This window comes from Ornithodoros turicata, chromosome 3 (assembly GCF_037126465.1).
Source record: "Ornithodoros turicata isolate Travis chromosome 3, ASM3712646v1, whole genome shotgun sequence".
NCBI classification, from domain to species: Eukaryota; Metazoa; Arthropoda; class Arachnida; order Ixodida; family Argasidae; genus Ornithodoros; species Ornithodoros turicata.
The window spans coordinates 793,329-817,587 of NC_088203.1; the positions used below are offsets into that span (position 1 = coordinate 793,329).

Below are 24,259 nucleotides of genomic sequence, written 5' to 3' on the forward strand. Positions count from 1 at the left end.
GTGCAAGCCACCATTCTAGACCATACAGCACCATTCGCTCCAGAGCTTTACCGAAGCAAGACGAAAGGAGGAGAGATCAGAAGGTTGCTTGGTCGGCTTTAACAGAGAGACAACTAACGCATCTTTCCAACGTGTTCCCAGAAGGGAGGCAGAATCTTGTAGTCACCAAATTTAATAGCGTAATAGGCCACCAATAGGCGGTGCCTCAGCACTCTTTGGATGGGGGAGGCTGTCGTTGACGAACAGAAGGTCCTACCCATCGCTGCCCAGAACTGTTTGTGAAATGCAGTTGGCAACCCGAAAGGACCTGGAGCAGATGAACTCTTCATTCTATTAAGAACATCCAGTAACAGCGGAGCACAAGATTACCAGGCAATTCAGGTAAATCAGAAAGGAAATTCATCCTCCTGACTCTCCGAGTTAAATAGCAACAGAAAATCTGAACAATGGCAGATGGGTCTGGAGACATGGCTCGGTTTTCCAGGACTACTTGTTCGGTACTGAATAAAAGTTTACGGAACACGCTTCGGCGCGTTCCTCCCTCACAGTGACGCGCTAGCGAATGAGACCGACCGTACTTACAGACATGTGCCTATAGGTAGGTAAACAGTCACCTGTTTACAAATCCGCACAGTACCATTCGATGCCTGCTAGCGTGTCACTCTGTGGGAGGAATGCGCCGAAGCCTTTTATTCAGCACTGTTCAAGACGATTCGACGTATAGGCTGTCTGCGTTTCGTACATAAAGCAGAACATCCTGGTCCAAAATGGGACGGTTGCGGTTGAACATTACAGCAGCCATTCGCGTTGAGAAGCGGAAAATGCGGCAATGCCTTTTCGTCGAGTGTCAAAATATTCTTGCATGAACAATGTGTCAGCACCTCCACGCTTCACCATAAGCATCCGACGCCAAAGCTCTTTTAAATACTTCGTAAGGGCGACTTCCTTGGGTCTGCCAGCTGCAACCAGACACTCAATCCACTGTTAAGGTCATCGCAGAGGAGAGGGTCGAAGGGCCACAGATCACTGCATGTAGTTGAGAGGTGACTTGAGGACCATGCGATATCGTACCATCTAACCCCAGCCAAGCGCCCAACCAGGGTATGGTTCAAAGACTACGTGAAAAGGCACATGGTCAGAGCTATAGAGACATATCAGAGGCACTGAGAACGGCAACGTTTGCCATTCGAGTCGGCAAACTTACTTGGGAGGTAAACTCTGTCAAGACGGCTAAATGAGTTCCCGCGAGATCAAGTATAAGTAAACTGATTGCCGTGAGCATACACCCAGGCGTCGGTGAGGGAGGACAGCTAAGCTATTCGTCTAAGCTTACAGGCATTCTAAGTAGGCTGCCTCGAACCCAGACCAGACACATCCCTGTGAGAATCTAGAACACAATTGAAACCCCCCAACTAATATAAAGGGGTGCGGCTCAATCATGAATACATGTAGGTACCGAACGAATGCATTTGATAAGCCAGGAGACCCAGGCCCGTACACATTGACATATATCGAAATGCGTTGTATTGGGTATGGGGATACCCAAACAAACAACACTGTGCGCTGAGTCATAGTGACAAATACAATATCGGAGGAAAGACTATCGGAAAACAACCACTACTGCTCCATCCGACCGAGCTGACCTAAGCGAAAAGAAACAGTCGACGGAAAATCGATGACTTTCACCCTAGGTGTAAATCTACCGCCAATTTTGGCGGAAATCACGCGTATCCTTGAGCGAACAAAAACTCGTCTCTTGTAGTAGTAAGAGGCCACAATGAGACGCGCCACCAAGAGCACTATCGCATGCTGCTTCTCTGAACTATCGCATCCGGGAATGTCTGCATGAGAAGTATTCACATGAGCGACATTCGCACCGGAAGATTCTAGTGGAAGAAAAAGCAAAAACTGCTCAGGGAGCCGAAGTTCCACCCCGTGCTATGTTGAGCATTCACACGGTGCCGGAATATGGGGAGTGGCGCGCACTTAGCAGACGACACTTGCAGATGGCACTGCTGGCACTGCCAGCGTCTTTTGTTGTCTTCTGCTACAGAATATTTTGTGGCTCTGGCTATGTCGCAGGATATTCCAAGCGGTTAGCAGTGTACGTGAAGACAACGTTGAGCGTTCACGTGACAGTAGAAAGCTCGCGTCTTCCCCTTCACTATTCTAGGCAATGTCGCTCATGTGAATACGGTAATGTTCGTCGCAAGTTTCTCCCCCGAAAACAGCTTACGTATTAAATAAACCAGTTCTAAAGATCCCCCTCTGCAGCTAATAATGATGTAAGCCAGGCCACGATGAGCCAGGCCAGAGCCGTCGCGTGGCGAGTTTGCGCCCAGGGCGAGGCACCCTCCCTCACTGCCGTCAGAAGCTCTGTAAACAAAGAAAAGAAAGCGCTTATTTGCACTGCCGATCGAGATGATAAATTGAAATTCTCTTCATTCCCGCTCTATACTGTCCAGCGCCAGCTGTTGGACGTCCTCTGTGGCGCCCGGGGCGTCTGAATACGCCGACTTTCGCTTACCAGTGTGGGTTCTGACGAGACCATGTTGCGTGTGGAACACGGTGTTATGCTCCTGAATGTACGAACACGTCCCACGCTAACCAGAGGCAACATTCCTCAAGCCGACCACAGAGCAGACGCCGTCCCCGAGTGTTCCGTCTCGCCCGCTTGCCTGTCGGTCGATCGGTCGCCAAGGCTACCAAGGTCTCTCCAGCCGCTTCCTGATTGGTCTGGGACGGCGAGCCCTTTCACCATCATCATAACCCTTATCCGGGTGACGTTTACAGAGAGGGAATCCCTCTCTCAATATGCGTCGTCTGCTCTTGCCATGTGTTATATCAAGCTGCACAACAACGCCACCAATTCAGCGTCGCATTTTGGGCGTTATTATCGGCGATGGACACGGAGTAAAACGGCACTATAGTTTCGAAATGGACGGATGCGATAGTCCCTTTAAATGTTTCAGCGTTCAGCGTCAGTCAGATGAAAAATGAAGACGCATGAACGAAGACGCGGAGGTGACCCGAACAGTTCCCAGCTCTCTTCTTCTTGGCTTTACGTGGATGCCGAACACAAGGCATACTTGTAGAGCGCACCTTCTTCGTGGCTGATGTTATCAGGAGTCGCCGGCTGACTGTGTGGGGGTTTGGCAATAATCAAATCGGTGCACGCCTCAGGTGAAACCGAAGGTACGGAAGACACCTCATCAGATGTATCATTGCTATCGAGAGTTGATGTCTGTTCCTCACAGCATTCAGTGTTCGGTGCATCTGATGGCTTCATCTGTTGATCTCCGTCGGCGCGAAGATGGGATCTAGGAAAGTCTGCTCTGAGAGAGCATTGGCATCAGCAGAAGGCAAGACAACGTGTACCGTGGCTCTGCTGTGAGGTTGCGGTGCTGCTACAATATTCCCGATATTCCGAGTGCTGCGGTGATATTCCGAAGACGGTACTTTTGGCATTCTTATCACTCCGGGATTTTATGCGCAGAAATCTTCCAAAACATGCATGCAAATATGCATCGCGGAAAGTCTAAATATGCACGAAATACGCAGATATATTATGATGATGGGAACGTTGCTCAGAAAGCTTTTGAGTACCTTGGAACCGTATAAATAGTTAAATTGCAAAAAAAAAAGAGAGAAAAAAGCGTTCTACAAATGCAAATGCACATTCCTTATTGGCAGTGGAACGTATACTGTGAGTGAACAACAATAGATGCTGACGATAAGGCGGGGTGTTTCACCGTGGCGGTGCTGTACCCTACTATACCTCATTGCACCTGCATGGAACATTATATGAAGATGATGAGGGGCGAAAACATGAGAACAAACCGTCTGGAGTCTGGTACGACAAGAAGACCATGAACAGGTGAAGTACACGACGATGGAGCATAGGATCTTCATAGGGGCCAATTAGTGCTCATCACGCAGTATCCGTCTTTGCGGGCCGTAGCCATTCCAGAAGAACGTGCTGGGTGTTCGTCACGACACCGCAGGTGGAGCACATTTGAATTGCGGGGTGAAAGCCATATACACGTTCATTCTTACATGACACCATTAAAAACTTGTCGTTTTGCAAATGAAGAAAACCATGTACCGCGAAAATGGGTGCTATACGTCGCTGGATGTTATTCGCTCGCAATCTAGCTCATTATGCCCTATGCAGACAGCTTCATTGCCTTTGAGAACGGAGCTCATTATTTTCATTTCCTTATTTTTTTCATGCAAAACTTCAACTCACTAAGTACTTGTCGCGCGTTCTGTTTTCAGACGTTGGTTCTGTCGGTGGCTACGCATCCACTGCTTAGACGTAGAGCTGGAACACGGGTTTTGGGTCAATGACCTCCCTTTTCAAATATTGAGCAGTGGCAAAACGAGGGAACGTTAAAAAACCGTTCAAATAGCGCCGAAATATAACGTAATATGCAAATGGCGCAGAAACATGAGATAGTATGCAACCGTCATATGATGATCAGGAAGAAATATGCAATTATATGGCACACGAAACATTGTGGAATTGTGTCGTAGTGATTCGTGATGTGTGGAGTAACGTAAGAACGCATTTCAAAAATATGCATTTTGCATCAGCTCCCTACTCATCACACATCACAACGGGGAACTCCAGAGCTTTCAACAAGGACAGGAAACTCTTCCGACTGCGGAGTCACAACTTTAGAATACCCCCCTTGGTCGCGTGCAGTCTGCGGTAACATGTCTTGCACCGCACCTGACAGGGAAGTTGGCAAGATGACGTTGTATGGCGAAAAACGGAACGCCGGTCACAAAAATGGCTTTCCTTCTTACATCGGCGGCATATTCTCGCCAGGGTAGTCGAAAGAAGACACGGAGGAAGTTTGGCACTGAATCTCCACAACTCTGTCTCCGTTCCGAACAGCCCTTGTATAGCTGGAATCGCTTTAATGAGGGGGAGTGCGTGCCAGGCTCGCTGTGGTTAGCAGAGGTAGACTATGTAGCATACATGCAATACTTTTGGGCTATAGCAGGCAAAATATATGAAAAAAGCTGTTTCGCTCGTTACAAAGCATAGTGAACACTTAGTGCAGTGAACACTTCCTGCTGTATCCTTCTCTCTGTTTTTTTTTTTTTTTTTTTTGTGAATGGAGAATAAAATGCAGGGTGTCTATGGTGGTGTCGCTAGTAAAGCCCCATCTTGATGAAAAAATGCACCGCTTGGAAAGCGTAGGATTAAAAGGAATTATCCCATTTTAGCTCATTCTAACCTGCGCGTTCTGAGCAACACTATATTTTCAGGACACACTATTTCTCGAGACTACTACAGAAACGCGTTAAACGAGTCTCTCCTTCGTGTCAATCTCTTCTATTTCCCTTTCCTTCGATCTTGCAATCTCTCTTTAGCATCTACTTCAATAGACTTTAATTAATCCGACAGACCAGGCTATAATTATTTCACCCAAATACCTCTTCAAATACCGCACAGTGAACGATGCAAAGATAAAATTAATTTCCAAACTAGTCCGTGATAACTTAACTACTCCCAATGACCGTTCACCTTTTGCTCCGAGGTAGTCGATGAATATCGTTCAGCGACTCAACTTGGTGAGCTACAACTGCAGGATTCCTATCTTGACGGCCTTACCCCATATTCTTGAGTTCAATTTGTGAAAGAACATGGCGTCGTGTTCTCTTCCCTGGATGCATAGTAATTAGGATCTGACCATTTTGTTAGCTTCGCGACAGGCCAGTGTTATCTGATAAGAGACGATAGATCGGTTCCCTGGGGGGTTGCTCACATATGTTGGGAGAAGCTCTTCTTGTTGATCTCGCCTATTACATCGCTAGGTCGGCGACTACTCTCACCTAGCAACCGAATAGTTCGATACCCGGACATATCTGATAAGCAAAGTTGATAGCATGGACCTTGCTCCCCTAACAATCACTCCTCAAGAGTTACACCGTCTGTTTACTTAACCGAGGGGGGGAGTTTCTCTACCACATTGGTGCCAACGATCCTCGCTGGAAATAAACATCACGTGGTGGAAATAAAGCGTTAATTAATGAATTCTAGGTAATTAATTAGTCATCTTGTAGTTATATACTCGGTTCGAGGGGATGTCCACCTGACCGCATAGCTTAACTGCAAAAACGACATCTATGCTGCTCTCATCTTTTTTATGCAAAATTAAAAAGAAAAAAAAAGAGAGATAGGCACTCATTTCGAGAGCAGGCTACTCGAGATCACTTAGAAAAGCAAAAGTGACTAGCTCTTTAAATATAAAATTTCTGTTTCAATTTCCTGTATTGTAAATTGATTGTACGTAAATTCGTTCTTTGTAGCAAAGTGTAGCATACTTGTCCAAGGTCCATGGAGCTCCCCTGCGCATCAGTGCCCGGCTCGCTCCCTTTTTGATCTCATGCAAGCCGACTCCTCGAAGAGCTCTAAACAGAATTCCAACCTGTTGTCGCTTCGCGTTCACCATAATTCATCCTCTCATATTAACCACTGTGAAGTGGGGTAAAGTCCTGTAGCTACCACGGGGAAACATCCCATGTCATCATCACTTCTCCTTCATTTATTGTTGTTGTGTTGTAGCATACTTGAGCTTTCAGGCGTAGTCTGCAGCATTCAGTGATGAAACAGCGAAAATTATGCACAAAAATGGAAGTGAGGAGACAAAATATGTCACTGTGACGTTCCCCGTACGCTTTAGAGATAAAAGCTGAGATAACTTTATTTCACACTTCCAACTGTGGGATATGTAAAGCAGGGCAAAAAGCCAGAGGCTTGACATAGCTTGGCTTAGCTCTCTTCACATTAGAGATATCTCCCTTTCCTGCATATCCGCGTGAATCGAGAAGAAACCCACAGAGATGCCAACACTGTCACAAAAAATGGTGAACGGCAAGAACGCAAAATTCACTTCTCTGCATTTTCAAATTATAATTGTATCTGCCCCAAGTCCTGAGATCGAGGTATCCGTACCGTACTAGTACACTAGTACAGGGGCGTACTAGTCAAAACATTCCATTTCAATGTAAGACTATGTGGAGCTCTAAACAACTTTGAAGGTAGAAATCACAGCGTACTGTTGTTCTTCTTGTGGGCATCTCCTCATCATTGGCACGTGACCATATTCCATGACAATGACGACGGCTGTGGTCAGTTTCTGTTCCAGGTCTCTCACTCTTGATGTTCTTCTCTAAATAGATGTGTGTTCTGGGAGTTCAGTTCTGTGCAAGGAATTTCCGACAGAGTAAACTGCCGAAAAAAAAAAAAAGCATACCATGGATAACAGAAAGTACTCATATTCGGTCACTTAATTAACGTCTAGCGTGCCAGGTGTCATATCAGTGGACACGAGAAGATAATAGAGGGCATCAGGTCGGAATCTTAGAGCCAGTGTCTTTATTACATCTTTGGGAGTGGTCAGCAGTACGAGGCTTTATTTGCAAATCTAGCTTTTTCTGCGAACCCTATGGTCACCTGTATTTTGACGTTTGCAAAATGACGTAGGACCCAGTGGCGGACCGAGAGATTATTGTGACGGGGGCGGGAAGGTAAATTGAAACTGTATGTAACGGCAGACATTGAGAGGGCGTCAGGACATCCATCTGCGGTCGCATTCCTGGCATTATGGATTAATTTTGCCCCTTCACGTAATCTGACGAAACAAGTGTTCTGTGCCATATCGATGACAGCTTTTCGATTGCTTCAAGATGGACGAGGTCGATGAGACGAAGCATTCATTGGGGAAATTACAACGATGCCTGTTTAAAAATGGGTCCATCTTGGCATTGGCTGTTAATCTTGAACGGTATCATTCTCCGACTCGCAATCATCCGAGTGTTGCTGGAGGATCACTTTCAGACAACGTTCTTAACTATGCTAAGGTGACTGACGTTTGAAGAATGGCCTGTCAGAAAGAACAGTCCCGTGTAAAAGACAAAGAAAAGAAAACGGGATATGTGGTTATCTATTCGAGTGGTGAACCGTTTTATTCTGCTGTGTGGGCTCTCCTGCGATGTTTCCGTAACGCAAAAATGAAATGAGCGCTCATTACCAAAATAAGTGTTTGTCTACAGTTCATGGGAACTTCAGATGGAGTTGATGACGATGATAGTTGAGCAAAATTGGATTTGATTGCGTTTTTCGGAGTCAGCCAACGGCGGTCCAAGCGGCTCTGAATGTACAGTGAACAAAAATTTTGCCTGGTCCAGATCCCTTATAGAAATACGAAACAGTGAAAAAAACGAGACTTCCGGTCCGTATAGAATTTTTCTAATAGTTTAAGTAACGAGCAAAACTTGGAAATACAATCCAACAGAGCGTTTCCTGCATTCTCGTCTGGACGGCCGCCAAGATTATATCAAGGAGGAAGTCCATATTCCTTCCGCTATTGTTATATCCCGCGTTGTTGTTGAACAACTTCCGGAATCACGCGTTATGAAGGTGAAGGTGTACGACGTTTAAGATACCAATTGAACTTGTTCTGCACCGTTTCACTGTGGTTTGTTCAACCTTTTCTTCATTCACCGGGGCTTTCGAGCTGCAATTTTCTCTCGACCAACCCTTTTCTTGAGCCATTTTCTGCGAGTCGGCGGTTCGCTAACCACCGACAGCAATTTGGTGAACATCTGTTGCCTGGGTACGCGTGGAGTTTAAGCTCGGGCTAAATAACCGTCGACAGGTTCATGTTCTACGTTGGAGACGCTCAAAATATCGTCTATTTGTCGTAGTTGGTGGGGTCTATGCCTTGTAGGCAACATATTCCTAGGGTATGAACAGCAACTGCCGAGTTTTCTTTTTTTCTGACAATTTTCTGGACAACTGAACCGAAACGGACGGCTTCTTCTCACCCACAGGTTCCCTTCGTGAAAGTTTTCTGACTTTGAAGCGCTGTGATCGAGAATAGGATAGAGCAACGACTGAACAAGGTTTACAACCTGTTTGTACTGATACACAGTGTAACCTTCCCACGTACACTTGAACCTGCATCATTTACTTTATCTACGTTAATAAAGCAACGAATACCGTCACAAGTACGAAGCAAATCCGAATAATCGACGCATTGCAGCCGGATAAACTTGACCGCTTTGACCTACAGATCATCGTAACCTTCCTATCTGAAACGATATCCCACATTGGATAGTTTACTCTACTCGTCCCGTGGTGGTCGTGACCTTTCTGTCAATGCTGGACGTTTGCTCGCGAATCAATTTAAAAAGAAAATGGCATTTATTGCGCCTCAATGTTGGTCCCGTTGGACTTGACTGTTCATCACTGACGAAATGTGTCCTTCTTCTAGTGTCTTTTATCGCTCTTTTGTATCAGCGTGAGGCCTTTTTTTTGTGTGTGCGTATGTTAACCAATCTGTTTCACATACACCCTTGAATCAGTATGCGGTTTCAACGCCTTTCAAGCCCTCACACTGAAGTCACAAGCGTACCGCTCGCAATTTGTGTTTATCAACTGCAGGTGGCATTCGCCTATCTACGGAAGACTCCGCTCACATTCGACCCGACGATCGAGTTATCTCTACGAGAAGAATCCATTATTCAGCGCCAACATATTCAATTTTGTTCAAGACGCTTCTCGTGACGCTGATGTGATGTGATCTTGTTCTTTCTTTGCACTGTATAGTGTGCACTCCCTGAAACTCCATAGTGCTGCCTGCTAACGAAATCTCATCAAGTAAAAAGAGTGAGCGTAGAAAGATGAAGACAAATATAATGAAAAAAGAACCAACCCGAGGGTACTGATAGAATAGTTAGGAAGCGAGCGAGCAGGTGATATATTTAGAGTTCGTTGTGTTTTGCCGTGTCCCTCGTCTCGGGGTTCTTCAGTGTGGAACTAAAGGAAATTGGGTGGGGGTGTGGGTGAGAATTTATGTAAGGAGTAGGAGAACAAGTCGGGAGACGAGTTCAGTTCCTTTTCTTCTTTTTTTTCCTTACAAACAAACAAACCCAAAAAGTGAGAATATATTGTCTCAAAGAGAAAGACATCCAGAGCACGCTGCCTATATAGTTGAGCACACATACAGTTTGAAAGCCTTCGTGAAATCATTAAAGGGACGGCTAACCAGTGTCGCGACTCATCACAGCGCACACTTTAGGATCTCTTACGGAAGCAATGAGTGAGAGGTTGGTCGCAGATATGAGGACTCGCATTCATTTGAGGGAGGGACAGAGGAAGGATCTTCCACCAGGGGGAGAGAGAGTAAAATATGCTCTACGTTAATGCGGCCGGATCATTTCCTGTAGTACCACACAGACCTCAATTACTTTCATTACGTATTCTGCCTCTTAATTAGTCTCAATCAGCGAGTTGCTTTTTCCCGCTTTCCAGCGGAATAACCCTCATGCACAGTTCTTGTCTTTCTTTTTTTTCCAGCGGCAGGAGGGCAGCAGGACGGTGTGCGAGACGGGAGGGGGTGTTAGTATGCGTCCTGGGCCGACTTCAAGGGGAACTCGTCTGGAAAGCCTGCCGGGAAAACCCCAGACAGCATATCCGGGACGGGTATTCGAACCTCCGGCTCTCGACGTGGAAAGCAGTCTTCTTTTCTTCCGCGATATTCCCCTTTTGTGTCAAATTCCTTTATTTTCTGTCAAAGCGAAACGTAGACTACCTAAATGAGCGGGTGACGTGGACATTCTGTCGGAAAGTGTATTCAACTACAACAACAACAATAAATGAAGAAGTGCGATGATGACATGGGATGTGCATTCAACTACCGGACAACTATATAATTACGTAAATTGGTTAATTAACTTATTAAGTACGTGTTTTCGGGGAAACGCGATATCGCAGAATTGGTCATTATTTAAATCCAGCGTCCTCTTTAAATATCCTGAAACGAGTACGTACTTTGAGCGCTAAATGAGCCCAAATTGAAAGCAAGCACTTGTCGAGCACACAGCCGCGTCGCAGGGCCACGTTTTTTGTAACGCTCATCTTTTGGCCGCTTCTTTCTGCTGAACGGAATAAGAGCGCCGTTATGAATGAGCGGTTGTCCTTTTTCACTGGTAGCATTCCAGCTTCAATAACTAGAGCAGTTTTATTTACGCTCTTTAGAAGACCCGTGTCGATTCCTTCATCCTCTCTGGCCTCCTCGCGGAAGATATCATCGAACTTGCGCGGTTTTCTTTTTTCTTTTCGTTTCGTTTCTTCGCTCAGCCTCGTAATTTTTGAGATCTGAGAAACGCAGAGAGAAACCCCACGAGGAGGCGACCGAAAGAAAGGCTTCGCTGAAACGAGCACATTATCCGAAAGTCGGAAGCTGTTGACGTAGCGCTACCGAAATAATTTACTCGCAAATAAATGGCCCTGTATAGCAATATATTGGGCCAGAATAAATACTGCGACACCTCCTGTTTTGGGACTGTTACCTCACATTTTCCATGGGAGAATACACGTGATAGCAAATACCAAAAATATCCATCGCCATGTTTCGCACCCTGGGATGTCTTTTCTTAGGTGTTTTGTAGACTCGTTTGTAGCCAGACCGCGCTGCCATAAGCGTACTGGACAATGTAGAGTTGGGTCAAGGTCTCCATATCGTCTTTATTTTTTTTTACCTACGTACCTACCTACCTACCAAAATATGGCCACACACAAACATTACAAACACGGCGTTAAAATAGAGAGTCTACGAGTGAAAAAGGCACCAAAACAGCTTCAGTTTTCGTGGAGAAAGAACTTGCATGCCTGTGGGACGACGTTTTGTCCGGGATGAAACCAACTCCGAGTAGAAGAAATATTGGGATAAACAGCTGATGTGCCTTCGACAACAGCCCTGTCTCGGCTCGCATTAGTGCTGAGAAGGTACTGTGGAGCTGGCCAAAGCAGCACCAACCTGCGCTGTCTGGCCTGACGAACTACCTCAAGGACATACGTGCTGAAGTAATCTTTTAAATCATTCAGTGCGCATCAAGCGTCATGGAACGGATGGTCGACCTACGTTTCTATTTCTATTCTCTTCTATTCTAGGGGTCAGAATCGCGAGCAGTTTTTACAGATTTGGGAATGCCTAAATGTGGATCCCGTCCACACAGCATCCACCGCACATATATATAGGGCCCTAAAGGACTGTGCAGATTTCTTGAACTTGATGGCTTCTCTAAAGAGAAGCTGTTCTTGTTCACACAGGCGCCGTGTTGGATTTCCACGAGTGAGACTTCCAGCTTCTTTCTTTTAATTACCCAAGTTAATTATGCATCTTTGTATATGAATTGCCAATTGCTTTCGTCCTCTCACTATTAAAAAAGAAGGGTAAGGTGTGTCACGTGCCGCAGGGTAGGATAATTTAGACCCCTGGGTTAAAACAGAACTTTACCTCATGAGGCGGCTAACCCAAATAACATACCCTTCTCTTCTCTGTTTGTTTGAAAGCCTTTAGCGCGTTATGTTTTAAGCCCCGAAAGGATCTTGTAGATTAGGGTGCCAAACTGCAAGCTCATTTGCATATTTTTGGCGAAGCTTTTACTCTTTTTCAAAAAGTTGGTCGAAAAATACTCCAAGAAGATAAACGCTTTGTAGACGTGAAACACTCAAGATTAGCTTTCAGTTTTTGACAAACGACGTCGGTGAATCCCCATAGTTTGTTCTCTTTTTTTTACAAAGCAAGAAGTATGCTTGGAGATTCTTGCCTAGCGTTCCGCAAACATACCAGCATTTTTCAATCGCATCAGTCGCATTACGTTAGTACCAATCAAAACACTATCTCATTCCTGTGGTCGTCATCGAGAACCGCAGTTGAGTTCAGATGTCACACCATAGCAGTTCTCTACACTGGTCTTATTCCATTTCCAACGAAGTGTTTCGTGTTTGCATCCAGGCGTTGCTGCGGTACAGGTTTTTTTTTTTTTATTCCAATTCCTAATATATGAAAGTAATGACATCTAGAAAGGCACAGAACAGTACCTCCCTCCTACACGGTCTATAAAAATCACTGCATCCATGATGATGATGATGATGATAGGAGAAAAAAAATGGAGATGTGAGCCCTCTCATTGCGGGAGAAGCTACTCCAGGTCTGCATTCATTTCACCTTTCTGCTCTGAAGTCGCATCGAATTATGCGAACCTATTCCACCTGCCAAAAAATTCGAAGGTTCGTCGAACAATTCGAACCGCAAGGTTTCACCTCGAACTTTGTCGTTCGAAAAAGTTGGCGACGTCCCTTTTTAGTAAATTTTTGGTCCCTCGTTGGTCGGTTGGTTGATAAAAACAAAGAAAAGTATATTCCTCGTATCGGTATACGTAGGACAATGGGTTCCGTCAAAATCAACTAAAACGCGTTTTTATTTATTTATTTAATAAACGAAAAAAAAACGGTGAAGCAAATTTCCAGGAAGAACATTAAAGGGTAGAAAAAGATTCAGAAAAAGATTGGGTTAGGTGATGATAACTTACAGAAAAAAAAAAGGTTAAGGCGAGGTGAGGTGAGGAAAGTTTCCCGCACGTGCATTCCTTTGTACCGATCCCGTTTCACCTTATGTACACGGCACGAAGACTCGTTTCACGTTCCTGACCCGGGTCGTGTCACTTGAAGAAAGAAAGCTGTTGTTGGGGACACGCAGCCAACTTTGCCATATTTGAAGCATATCTTGAGTAATGAGACACAATCCTCTGTCTCGCTGTCCTTGCAAGCTGTGGTACTAGCTATATATGCACTATAAATCTAGTACCGTCTAGTAAAGGGTAAACATGTCAAAATTTGTACCCTCTATTTCAGAAGTTACTCCGTAACCCAGTGGTCCCAGCGGTCTCGCGATACCCGACGTATGAACGTTAGCCAAAACCAACTGTCATTTTATAGGAGCGCTACATTCCGAGCGCGTTCTCTGGACCAAAAAAGTCTCGCTTCGATGCTTCCGAACTCCAAAGATGATTTTCGTTTAAGGGCGATCAGAAATCGTTCCATCATTAAATAGCTGAATGCACGCAAAACTCAGAAACTGCAAATACAAACGGAAGCTTAATCCTGAGCACATACGGTGCCGTGATTTGCTCCAACACCGCACGCGAGACGGTTTTCCAAGGCCACGCTATTCGAGAAGATGCGCCGTGAAGGCTGAGCGTATGTCGCGATAGACGCAGACGCTGTGGCATGCAGTGGGAGTGAGTGGACCTGACGACATAGATTTTGAGCCTCGTTCACAAGTGAAAGTGAAAGCGATGCTGCGTGATGCATCGAAAGCGTCGTGCATTTATGAGAAACAACCGCTGCCACGGGCTTCCTGGTAACGAAGAATAGCGGACACTTTTGAAAGTTGTGTTTCGCGACCTATAGAATTTGTGAACCACTGGTGTAACCTATAGGCAATATCCTCTGTAAACGTTACGCAGGTCACCTATAAATAGAGGTTACTCTCCGCCACACAGACGTAAAAGTTAGTTTGGTCAAGCATGGCTGCCTCTTCACAGACGCTACACAACACAGGGTGCTGCAAATCAGCTCTCATCAGTGCAGAACGCACACTGTCTTTCGAAACATATAGCGGCAGCGTATTATGTATATTAATATAAAAATAAAATAATAAGACGTGGACAACAGATTACGGGGAAGTTAACAAAAACTAGTTTATTTAGTGGGTAATTTAAACGAAGATTATAATATACCGTGATACGTTTAAAAGAATGGTCGACGTTTCTACAGTGCCACTGTTTATTTATCGGAAAAAAGGCCCACGAGAGAGTTCATTTCTTGAAGACGTCAATCTCTAGCGGTAAGTGACAGTCCCGTTTCGCTTAACTCCACACAACTATCCAACCGCTTTAATCCGATAAGTTGGATTAAGCGAAATGAGATGTAATTTTATTTTTAATTAGATGCCCATAAACAACCTGAGAGTCCGGGAAATGGTGCACTAAAATACGAGAAAGATACGAAGGAACAACAAATATATCAGACACGAAGCAGTAAAAGTTAAATACAAAAACCTGATGTAACGTGTGAATACCATGTAGCGAGTTGAATTCAGGACGAACCGACGGGTGCCTGTTACTACGGCATAACGGAGGGAAGCAGGTGGAAGGATCGAGTCTCGGCACAGGAAACAAATGAATTTATGGCAGCAGCAGTACGTATGCTTGCCTCATCGTCAGCATCCATTGTTGTTGCTGCCTCATCAGCAAATGCGACTGGAATAAACTAGATCTGCTGGAACAGTTGTTTAGCGTCAACGAGTAAATACCCTTGTAGCATGCTGGCCTGCTAAAAACAACAAGAACAAAGAAAGAAAAGGCTACGAACTCGTTTCCCCCTTTTATCAATTTCAACACGGAGCGGGAACGTTTTCTCTCCATCCCAGGCGACGCTCCCAAAGACCTTCCGCAGAGAGGAAGGAGAATGTAGGCCGGCCTCTTCAAGTCGCACCATTGGAAGGCGCAGTTCGTTGTATGCGACCTTCTCCGCAAGACGGGACCGGCAGTCGGTCGCTACAAAACATAGTGTTCGTGTCGTGTGTGTGCTCACCCGCAAGGATTTCGCTTTTATTGCTTTCAAGGACAGTTGCACCCTGTCCTGGTAGGACATGTGTCCGTCGACGGAAGGAGTACTCGCGCTCTTGTGCTGTGCCTTTGCACTCCTCTATGCGCACACGTGTAAGTAATTCCTTAGGCATTTCAGGCTTTGTCCCTTCTATGTGCCTCAGAACATCAGTTGCCTTTTATTCCTGAGTCCCCGTGCGAAGCTAATTCTCCTCCTCCTTTTATCATTTATCCCGCGTTTACTGCCCAGTTTAATACCTGGGGCCATTTCTATTTGCGCAGCACGAAACAACGAATTGCTCCAAAAGCATTATGAATGACCACCATTTGGGTCGAGCGGTTGAGCAAAAAGTCGCAAACTTTCGTCCTTCTCCAACCAAACCAGCGTTTATTACTATTATAGCAATCTGTCGATAGTCAATCGTTCATTATCGCGCACTCCAAAACAAGATTATGTACCTTTCGTAGAACGTACGTTCAACTGCCTCGTCTCACAATTTTCTAACTTCGCTTCATCCTGTTGGCTGAGTAAGAATCTCAGAAGAAGATGCTTCACTCGAAACGTGATGAAACATTGTTACAGATGTGGCCTCAGACCGACCTTCAAACACGACGCACGTTCTTGGAAAAATACGCTCGTGCAAGTTGGCCCGATGTCTATTTAAAGAACGTGTGACTTTTCATATTCCACCACGGATGGCACAGTTTGAAAGGGAACTGCGCGGTGACCTCCCTAACTGTGTCTTTGTCGTTGCCCCAGGGGTGGATCTATAGAATATTGATCGCGATGATGGCGAGTGTACAACCTGTTTCTTCTCTATGTATTCTCAATGTTGGGATCCCGGTTTCCGCAGTTGTAGGTGGACGAGAAGCTCCTTTATTGAATGCTGCATTACAGACGGAACACTCAGCAGTTCCACACCACTAGGTTTAGATTTAAAGAAGAAAACAGAAAATGCTTTGACTGGTGACACGTGCGAGAATTGTACACAAGCGGTTTCCAAAGGAGCTCTAAATGACCTCGCTCTAAATGAAAGACTGGCAGAGAGACATGTTCTTATTTTTCATTATTTTGGTCGAGTACTCTAGCGTAAGAATGGGCGGAGTTATCGGGGAGTGGGAAAAGTTATTTCGTCTTGATTCCTCGTCTCTCTGACTTGCCCCCGATATATCGCTCATCTTACATCCACCATCCGTTACTTCGAAAATAATAAAGACGCGAACGTGCCGGAGAAACATCACCTAAGAATATTTTCCTTTGGCTTACCTTGAACGACCTTGGTGAGCGCGAAGAGAGTCAACTTTCTCACCTGGCAACTGCAGCGTTTCTGTAAACAACCCGATCAACGTCTCTGAAAGATTGCACATTAACATCGGATCTTTTTTTCTTCTTCTTCGTCGTCTTCTTCTTTTAATGCCGATACATGAGACTAAATGGAGAATATGATTGCATGGCGTCGGATGCTTGAAAAGAAATGTTTGAGGGCGCGATTCTTATTGGTTACAATCGCGTGGCTTGGTGTAAATTTCACCCTGGGCAACTTAATATGCCCTGCCGTAAGATGACCTTTGGCGTATCGGGCAAATTTTTAACGGGCACTCCGGGTATGAAAAAATTATTTGAACACACACAAGGCACATTCTAAACAAAATAGCAAAATACTGTTCGAGAAGTTATCCCAAAAGTAACTCGATAAAATAACGATATTTGGTTTTGGAGCAATCCCTCGTTCATTGAAAGAAAACCGGACGACGAGACCAAGATTAAATCCAAGTGGGAACAACAGTAAATTAGAGCTTGATTGATGGAAAAATAAAAACGAGAACACTTTGCCAAGAGAACTTGCGAAGCATCCCCGAGACCCTGGGAACATTTGCCGTTGTCCCAAGTGTCTCCGCTACCACCTAACTATCGCAACGAGTCCATCATTTGTGATTCGCGTTTGTGCCTCCATCCCCATATTCATGCTTTGTTTGAATCTCTTTCCTTTCCGCGTGACCTTCGAGAGACATTTAATATGGTGCTCTCGATGAGCCTGTTTTCTTCGGTTCAGCCATAATTTTAAGATGTGTGTTCTTTAAAAGTAGCTATAGCTTAAGCTTTGTGAGAGAGCCGAGATGACCACTCACGGGGACCGTTACATAATGACAATAATCATCATCTTTATTTTGCCAATCACTCGGTGGGCAAAAAGCTTGTACATTTTGAGATGATGAATGGGGAGTTTCATCGCCAGGGGCGGGTACTCTATACCCCATTGCTGGTGGTGATATGGGGAATGAAATCCCTTCACAATAAGGATCTTCCAAGTCCTATATGGTATCCAGAAAGGTGCTTTGATAGGGAGAAGGGGCGAGAGTCCATCTTACTAAGAGACCCGGAGAGTGCGGTTCGAGAGGGTTCGTAGTAGGGTTGCCACCAGGCTGGTATTATACAGGCACGGCCGGTTATTTGCTCGCTCTGCCGGTTGCCGGTAGGAAGGTGATACCGCGCGGCAGCCTTTTGCCGGTATTTGTGGCTCAAGACTTTCACAGGGGCTTTTAGGAGGTTTTCGCTTCAACATTCCACTACAGCTTGAATAAGTCTGGAGCGCAGAATCTCCGCACTCACGAGTCGTTTAATTAGTTATTCATTATTATTATTATTATCATTGTTATTCATTAAGTAGGAGTTAAGTCTTGTGTTCGGAGGGGACAAGATCAGTGGTTGTGTCGAGCCAGATGGAACCTATGCCGTATACAACCATCATGAGATCTCCTGCAAAGAAGGGTTTGTGCGCATCGATGCGTTTTTCAAAGTAAATCACAGTCCAATCCGGATGTACGAATACGGTCCAGTGTACCGTTCATGCCTGTTTATAGCAATTCCTAACATCAATGATCCAGCCAAACACAGGAACTTATGTTTCCTCGTATTATCTCTCTGCCTCTATGTGTGCTCATCCACCCCTCATCTACTTTCCCTTTCCCTCTATTCCACCTCCTCTCCCTCTGCCGGTATTTTTCGCTACGAAAGGTGACAACCCTAGTTGGTAGTGTGGGCAATGAAGAAGATTGTTCTCTATATCTTTTACAGCAGCGCAGTGACTGCATTGGGGAGAGTCAACTTGCCTCAAGCGGTAACGCCTCTTGACGCCTCGTCTGTCATGGTAGACGGATTTTTGCAAAGGGCAAATATTTTGTGAGTCAGCGCAGGAGTTGTGGAGTGATTCGTCAATTGCGCCATATTCCATTTCAATGCAAATGACAGCAGGCAGTTCCTGGTTACACCTTCCATAGGACATCAGGAAAGGTTCATTAGCTTCAATATGTGGCGAATTTCCCCAGTCATTATCATTAATTTGTTTGCCGTTGTTGTTGTTCATTAGGAAGGTCTGTCAGTTGTTTAGTGTATTTGATCAGAACACGCTCCTATGGACCCGAAAAAAGAAAAGATTTTTCATCATCAACGACATTTCTTTTATTTAATGCAATCATCTCCTCCCCGCAAGGAACTCGAATGATTTCCATGCGAAACATTCCTCAAACGGTGCGCGTGCAAAACTACATTGAAAGGAAAGCATTTTTTTATGGGAAGTACAGGCTGAAAAGGATCCAATTGAACCGTTTTCTATAGGAAAGGATGCCCGACAGAAGAAAGATATTTTCATCAGCTTGTATTTTAAGATGCGGGAGTAATTCCTTTTTGTCATGATCCGTTCATAGTCGCCGAGCTGTACCGCGGGTATTCCACGGAAGTCCCGCAGTTGATCCAACATTCTTTTTGGTAAACGCCAAGAGCTGACCGATGAGTTCATCCTATCTTTTAAATTTCATTTCCACCGCGTTCAGCCGTCAGCGACAATGTTGAAAAAATAAGAAGCGCGTCGACACTTGGTTTCGAATAATTAATTGGTTTCGGTAGACATATTTCTCCCGGGAAGTAGCGCAATCATAGTGCGATAATGACAGACAAGGGTGAGGTGGACTGACATTACCTTTTCTTTATCACATCGCCATCAGCGACGAAAGACAACGAAGAGCCGCTATAGAGACGCTATCCAACGACAGTTGCTTTCGGAGACTCTCTTGGGACTTTTCATCATGTTCCGTTCCTCCCGTCTGTGAAATGAGAGTGAAAACAGCTAGCGCGCTTGAAATATGTAAAACAGAAACCAATTAATAATAATAATAATAATAACAATAAGTCGTGGCTTCATGTTGCGAGACAGCCATGATGATGAGCGCCGCCACAGTGGTCGGCCTGGGAATTAATTTTGGCCATCTCCTTAATGTGCGCTCAAACCCACACCGTATTTAACGTTCCTCGTGGAAGATGGCGTGTTCAAGCAACTTGTACCCTGCTACCAGGTTGCTGGCGTCCTTGGGCGGGTTCGAACACGCGACCTTTGAATCAGTAGACGAGAAACCCACTAATTACTAAACAAAATCACTAAATATCCACGGTAGTGTTTCTTTTTTTTAATTTTTTGGTTGAGGGTTCCGATCGCTTCGGTACAAGTGCCGCAAGCGACGAAAATAGCACCAACAGTTACGATCTCTATTTAACATAAATGCGCTAGTCAGTTCTTCGCCGATATGTCTGCCGAAAAGAAGGTTCTTGCCGTTTCCGAATTATTGAGCTGGGGGAATTTCGTGAAGCATTTTTTTTTCTTCCTTTCAAGGAAATTCAGGGGAAAAAAATGTCCCCCGAAAAGAGGTCCCCGGAAGTAACGTCCCCTAAACAAAAATCTGGGGAAACTAATGCATGATGTAAAACCCCGAGACTGGGGAACACGAAGGGACAGACACAAACTTGAAGTCTCAAGTCTCAGTCCCTTCGTGTTCCCTAGTCTCGGGGTTTTACATCATGCATCATCTCCACCAACTCCCTTGCTTCCTATAGCCATTTTTTCATTGGGGAACCTAGTTAGTCGATAAGACAATTTTTATCAGTATTTTCCTTTTTCTCTATCAGCCTTCCCGTACACTTTTAAAGAAGCATGGAAGGCATATATTATTTTACCGCGTGATGCGAACTTACCCTTCAGCAAGCATTACGCAAAATTTTTTTTTGGGACCGCACGACTTCCTGAGAAAATTAGTTTACAAGCGCGCCTCCGGCGGCCTCGCCCATGCATTCCCTGACTTATGATGACATCAAGTCCGTCAGCACTTTGTATTGGCTGGCGAGAATCGTCTGCTAGCGAAATCAACCAGTCGAGCCGTGGGGCGGGAAATGGAAAAAGAAAGAAAGAAAAAATGTACATCCACGACAGAGAAACACACGTCCCACGTACATTTGAAAACCTATTTACATCGAAATAAAAAAAACACACCTCAGACAAAGTTACCTGAACGAAGAACATGAAAGTTGACACGCTCTGAAGAACAACGCGAGATAAAAATGACACGGTGAAGTTTAGATACGAAAATGAAGTTGAATAAGCGCTCACCTTGTTCCTTCTCATTGTGTTTACTTCCGTTCCATGTGCTATATGACGGCTCAGCCATCGAGGTCAGCGAAACGAAATTGGCGGTGAGATAGCGAATGGCCGCGCCCCACTTCCGGCATTTGTTCGCGCAGCACACGATGCCGTAAAATGGGTTTCTCATTAAACGCACGCTTTGTTGGACGTCAAAGCGTTCACATCCCAGCAATAGATGATCTGACAGCTCCAACATGATATCTTACACCGAATTGATTGTGGTCGGATTAAACCTCACGTTTGCCGGTGATGAAAAAATTGGCTCGTCACCTACGTGCCTTTTTTGCGAAACATGGCCGTATAACCTCCTTGCGACATCCCGTAAAATGTCGAGTCCAAGAAGTATCTGTTGAAAATATCGGCGGATCCCGATGTGAGGCTGCCTCTGCATCTGAGAACTACACAGGGTGTTTCGTGCCAGCATGTTTCTTTTCTCTTTACTGCTGACGACAGAGCTAGCTATTGCGCATATTTCGTTTGAACGTGTGCCCGTAATCCCTCGCTCTTCTTTTTATTTCCTCATACTTGACGAACGATACGAGTATCGTAGCTATCGACGAAACTGCTTCACGTTGGGCCGCTTTCATTTTGACCAATTCCCCTGGTGGTTGTAGCGCACAAAACGCTGCGCTGGGTGGCGTACGTGTCACATGACCGCTTCAATCCAAGCGTCCTTCCGTTCGTTTACTTTTCGTTCGTTTCTAGGCTGAACCCGCGTACTACACTGCGCTGAACGAAAACGACCAGTGCAATTCGAACAGATAAAGCGGTCGAATATGTGTGAAACAACGCAATTTCTTCGAGATAAGTAAATAAAAAAAACTGGCAGACATGATGCGAATTACAGTGTCATCAAACCAATGACAGCGACAAAGCCCTTTTTTTGCCCGTGGCGTCTCCTTCCAAGTGCATCGGTAGAGCCTCTTTTGTCAAAGCCACTGTGGCTCCGTTTACGATCTCATCGGAGTCATCCAGATCGCAAAGTGGTCAACGAGAAACGACAAAACAGCTGTCGTTGTAAAATAACTATCTCGTTTCTTCGCTTCATCTCTCGCTGGATCTTCGGCGATGCGACGTTCAGGTCAGGACCTCCACAAAATTGAACCCTCGACAGCTGTCGCCGTAAAAGAAGGATTACTGGCGACGATTCAACGAGGCCGTCTTCACGTGTAGCAGCCATGCACTGTGAGGGAAAGCGAATTGGGAACCTGGGAAATGATTTTTTCGCCACTTTTTTCGCGGTATCACTATTGTAGTAGGGAACGTACTTTGTGATCCAATGAGGCTAAATCTTACACGCACTTCTTGTTTGTGGCATCGTTGAGTTTTTTTTTCCTTTCACGCAGAAAATTACATTTCTCGCCATTGACAATTAATGAAAGTGCGCGTAAGTCGTGGCCAATGTTGCAAATATAGTTGGCCCCACCATCAACGTTAGGTGAAGCTTCTCGTCAGTAATGTTATCGTGACCGGGAAGGACAGCTTGAAACGGGAATTCTGACGGAAACTGTTTCATTTAATTTTCGCCGTTTGAATAAAAAAATTAATTCAAAAGCACCGTTCAACTGGAGCTACTCTTTCATTCAAAGCACGACAGAGAACCCGTTCGCCGCGTGTTGATGTGAAGAGAACCAGTTTTCGCGTCAACTACCGATGGATGTTTCGAAAGGGACGTAAAAAAACAACCGCTATTCTAAGATTGCACCGATGCCGACATCAACGAGCGGAAAACGACGGTTTCTGAGAACGTGTCGTCTTGTCTTTTTTCTGTTCCGTGTCTCCGGTTTTTATCGTCGTTTTACAATGTACCAGCTCGCCTGCACCCTTGCACTTCTACCATCAACGAGCGGAATTTCACGTAAAAGTCGATTCGTTGAGAGGCACGCTACAACAATGCCTCGGCCTTTCTGAGCCAAGTTAACAGTTTATTTGTAAAAGAAAAACCATAAATTAGATTTATGCGCCACGAACAAAGAAAAGAGCAGAGCAACTTGTGCGGGAATATCCGATCAAAATCCGTACTTCTCCGGAATCTACAGAGCTCAGTGAAAAAGTGTATAGAGCCGAACCTGGTTAATACGGCACCCCCGCTTTATGACCCTTATTTTCGGGAACCGTTCACTTCCGATGGCCTCCGCATATGTAACTCTATTATTGTTAATATGCCATTTCGTTCATATGATAATGAGCGGTGTTTTCGGCACAGCTAGGGGCTTTACTATATAACCGTTGGTCACTGAACCGGCTTTACCCTATGGTAACTGCTGTTCACTATATATAAACGCGGGCCCGCTTTCGGTGTGTCTCATAATACGCAAAACAGCAGTGTCCTTGGTCATGTGGTCATAGTAACCAGTCATTCATCGGTCATATCTGAGGAAGGAACAGAGCCGGAATGAAGAAGCCGTCAGATTGAGCAAACGTATTTATCGGACTTTTTTTTTTAAATATAAAGTTATACGTTCTTCTAAAATCCCTCATTATTCGTAACCAGCTTACGTAATTTTCTACTTTTCAAAGCTCGCATAAAGGGCATGGTACGACTCGCAACAAATGATGTTCCGTGATGGGACAGCAGGGTCATCATCGTTGAACGAAAAACTTACCCATGCCTGACTAAGGCAATTAAGTCGACTACCATCTTTCAGTGGAACTACAATTTTCTACAGCATGCAGTGCTTCTCAACTGCGGTTCCGCGAACCTTGTCGTATGGTCCCGCGGTACAATCCGAATGATTTTGGTGCGGTTGTAGTGATCTTCCATGCTTACGAGTGCAAAGCACGACGACTGACGAAGAAAGACAAGGACAAACACTCACTTGTTGCGCGTGTTGGAAGTGAGTGCTTGTCCTTGTCTTTCTTCTTTACACGTCGCGCTGTTGGACTCGTATAAGCATCCAAGAACAGGATACATTTTAGCACTCGCGAGGTGAACTTAACCGCCCTACCAAGGCCCACACAGCCTTGGTATCAGACGGTGCTGGACGTGGGATTGTTGGTATGGGGCTCGCAGGACCAAGTTACAAGGCACCTCGGGTTCATTGTAAAGAACGAAACCAGTATAGCTGTCGTCTCATCGGATAGCTCAACACGCGACTCAACTGGACAATTTCTCTGTTCTCTCTTGTTTCGAAAGCCTTACACTGGAAAGTCGGAGTTACTATCCCGAATACGTGCACTTGCGATTTACAAACATCAGCTGTCGCATGACAACGCACAATGCGTTATCTACGTGCAAGTACTTGCCGCCACCTACTCACGAGTTGACGCGAAAAGGTTATGAAAGGTTACAAGCAATTCGTCACGCAGCGGAA

At 45.1% G+C, this 24,259-nt stretch overlaps 1 protein-coding gene and 1 long non-coding RNA gene across 2 annotated transcripts in view; both read left to right on the plus strand.

Moving 5' to 3' along the window:
• LOC135387794 (uncharacterized) overlaps positions 1–10,636 on the plus strand; it is a 29,557-nt gene extending 18,921 nt beyond the window's left edge. The window contains exon 3 of the long non-coding RNA XR_010421254.1: positions 10,379–10,636. This is a non-coding gene — a long non-coding RNA (uncharacterized LOC135387794). The remainder of the gene's footprint in view (positions 1–10,378) is intronic.
• A 4,748-nt stretch (positions 10,637–15,384) lies between these two features.
• LOC135387793 (uncharacterized) overlaps positions 15,385–24,259 on the plus strand; it is an 87,704-nt gene continuing 78,829 nt past the window's right edge. The window contains exon 1 of the mRNA XM_064616923.1: positions 15,385–15,591. Within this exon, the coding sequence (XP_064472993.1) occupies positions 15,522–15,591 (70 nt within the window). The 5' untranslated portion in view covers positions 15,385–15,521. The remainder of the gene's footprint in view (positions 15,592–24,259) is intronic.